The sequence below is a fragment of the Clarias gariepinus genome, chromosome 11, assembly GCF_024256425.1.
Source record: "Clarias gariepinus isolate MV-2021 ecotype Netherlands chromosome 11, CGAR_prim_01v2, whole genome shotgun sequence".
In the NCBI taxonomy this organism is placed as follows: Eukaryota; Metazoa; Chordata; class Actinopteri; order Siluriformes; family Clariidae; genus Clarias; species Clarias gariepinus.
The window spans coordinates 33,350,001-33,352,500 of record NC_071110.1 but is presented as its reverse complement, the minus strand read 5'-3'; the positions used below and the strand labels follow the sequence as shown (position 1 = coordinate 33,352,500).

Here is a 2,500-nt window from a genome sequence, read left to right as displayed (position 1 = left end):
TAAATAGAGATGCATTAATTAGGAGTGTGTTAATGAAGAAGAGCGACGTGTTGGAACAGGATTATATTAGATTATGTACCCAGTTGATTGGGATATTAAAGTCCTAGACTATACATTTTAAATTGTTAAAATGCAAATATATGTTAACCCTGCCTATAAATTTTGTTTTACTTACTATTTATATTCATCATACAATTTCTGTGCATTGGAGGATCCTACCAGTTCTTGCAGGTGGGGCTTTAACTGGTGACACACCCACGGATGTTGTATCACTTCCCCTTTACCTGTTGCATTGTGCATGTAAACAAGGAAGCAGAGGTAATGTTGCTCTCTCACTTTTACCTGCAATTGTAGTCCCTTGGTAATTTAATCATTGCTCACAAGAAAAAAATAAAAATAAATCCAGTGTCCCATTCAGTCCATCCGTGGCGCCGCTGTGCTGACGTGATGTCCAGGGTTTGCAACTAGAAATCCGCTACACTTAGATCTAAGCATGTGAAGAGTGTGGTGCAGTACCAGTGAGCACAGTCAGGGGGCAGTATTGTGATGTGATTTCTGCATAAAAATCATGTTACACAATGATAAAATATTAGTTGGTGTTGATGTTCATCAACGTTTTTTTACGATTGCCCGCTCACTCATCGAGGCGGGGCCGGATGAGGCGGGGCAGGATGAGGCGGGGCAGGGGTGTTTGATGAGTAAGCAAGCAATCGTGAAAAACATTGATAAACAGTCAGCATTACGCTGTAATCTCCTGACATTGTTAATTTTTATAGATTATCTACAGGCTCCTGATGGACACGCGTCTCACACGAAACTCCAGTTTTTCTGGGAAACCTGATGATGTGCTCAGCTCTGCCCTCTAGTGGACATCAGCCAGAAGCCTGACTCTCCTCAAATTCAAATTTTATTTGTCACATACAGAGAATTTGTCTTCTGATCGTAAGTGTTCGTAAAAAGTGGATCTGAAGAATCAGAGACTTAACGAACATCATAATTAGAAACAAACAAAATCAAATAATCCAGTATCAATGCATTGGTTTAAAAAGCAATGATCTAAAATTATTCGAGATTATAAATTAATAATTATCAAAAAAGTGATTTTTAAAAAATGCCTATTTGGTCATGACTATAAAACATCCTTCAACTCTAACAGACGTTGCATCATAACTAGACGTGTGTAAAGACAAAAAAAAAAAAGTTCTCTTCAGATAAAGTCGTGTTAACATTTTAGCTAAGAAACGTGTGCAGGTGCATCCACACATAAGAAGTGATCGTACTGGAAGCAGTGAACAATGCTGTGGCTAATGCTGATCTCTGGTCCTCCAAAACTTTATCCCCTGATCAAACATGGAGGGCAGAGTGTGTGTGAAATGTGAGTCTCTATGAGCTGCAGGATAAACCTGGATTATTCCAACACTGCTGTAAATTAAAATAAAAATTTGTTGTATGTTGTGTGTATGAGACTGGGATATTCAGTGGTACATTATAATGATGAGGATGAGGATGTTGATGTTCTGCTGCCAAAGCTAAACTGAAACCAAGCTTACATCACACCAAGTTCATCATGACCACAGAGGCTCAGAACGTCTCATTTATCTTCTCATTTATTAATTAGATATGATGCTACACACATCGTCTCTGTTGTGTTCTTTGCCATCGATTGCTAATCAAAGAACTCTCTCATACTGAGAGCTAGAGACGCTTTGGAGACAAGTGGGAGGTCAAAAGGTCATGACTTTTGGAGTACCTGAAGTTGGGTGCGGAGGCCCACTCCAGAGCGAGGCAGGCCAGATCCACGGCGGCGTAGACCAACAGGAAGAAGATGGTGACGATGCTCGCGATGGTGTTCAGCTTCCCGGAAAACAACACCAGCTACACACACACACACACACGCGCACCATCAATACAAGTCATTTACTCAAGACAGGAATAGCGCAGAGAGTTCAAAGTGACCTACAACACACGCGCACACACACACACACAATGTTAAATCCCACTATATTTCTGGATTTACTCTCTATTCCACTCTTACACACACACACACACACACACACACACACACCTCTGCATTTCTAATGAACCCTGAGACACTGCAGTCGAGGAAAAAAAAAAAAAGAATAAAATAAGAAAATTAAACTAATAACTCAAACATAACTTCACAGTCCTTGAGCTTTACCACACCAACACGCCTAACTCTCCTCCAACAGCACGTTCAGGAGTGTTTTACTCCTCTTACACCACAGCAGGTAACCAGCAATAACTACTTGTTTCTCTTAACAAGCAACATGTCAATCAATTAACCCCGGTTACGTTACGGCAGCGATAAACACTCGTCCCCTCTCCATCCTCTCTCTGTTCTCTACTGAGAAAGAAATTAAATACATCAAATGGAAAACAGTAATGCTTAGAGCAGAGAGTGTGTGTGTGTGTATATAAAGTAGAGTCTCTTGTCCTGTAGCACTAAAGGACATCTCCTCACACACACACACACACACAC

The 2,500-nt window shown here is 40.6% G+C and overlaps 1 protein-coding gene across 1 annotated transcript in view; it reads right to left on the bottom strand.

The window, feature by feature from the left end:
• zgc:153039 (uncharacterized protein LOC767698 homolog) overlaps positions 1-2,500 on the bottom strand; it is a 33,354-nt gene that overhangs the window by 8,762 nt on the left and 22,092 nt on the right. The window contains exon 9 of the mRNA XM_053507453.1: positions 1,751-1,875. Within this exon, the coding sequence (XP_053363428.1) occupies positions 1,751-1,875 (125 nt within the window). The remainder of the gene's footprint in view (positions 1-1,750; positions 1,876-2,500) is intronic.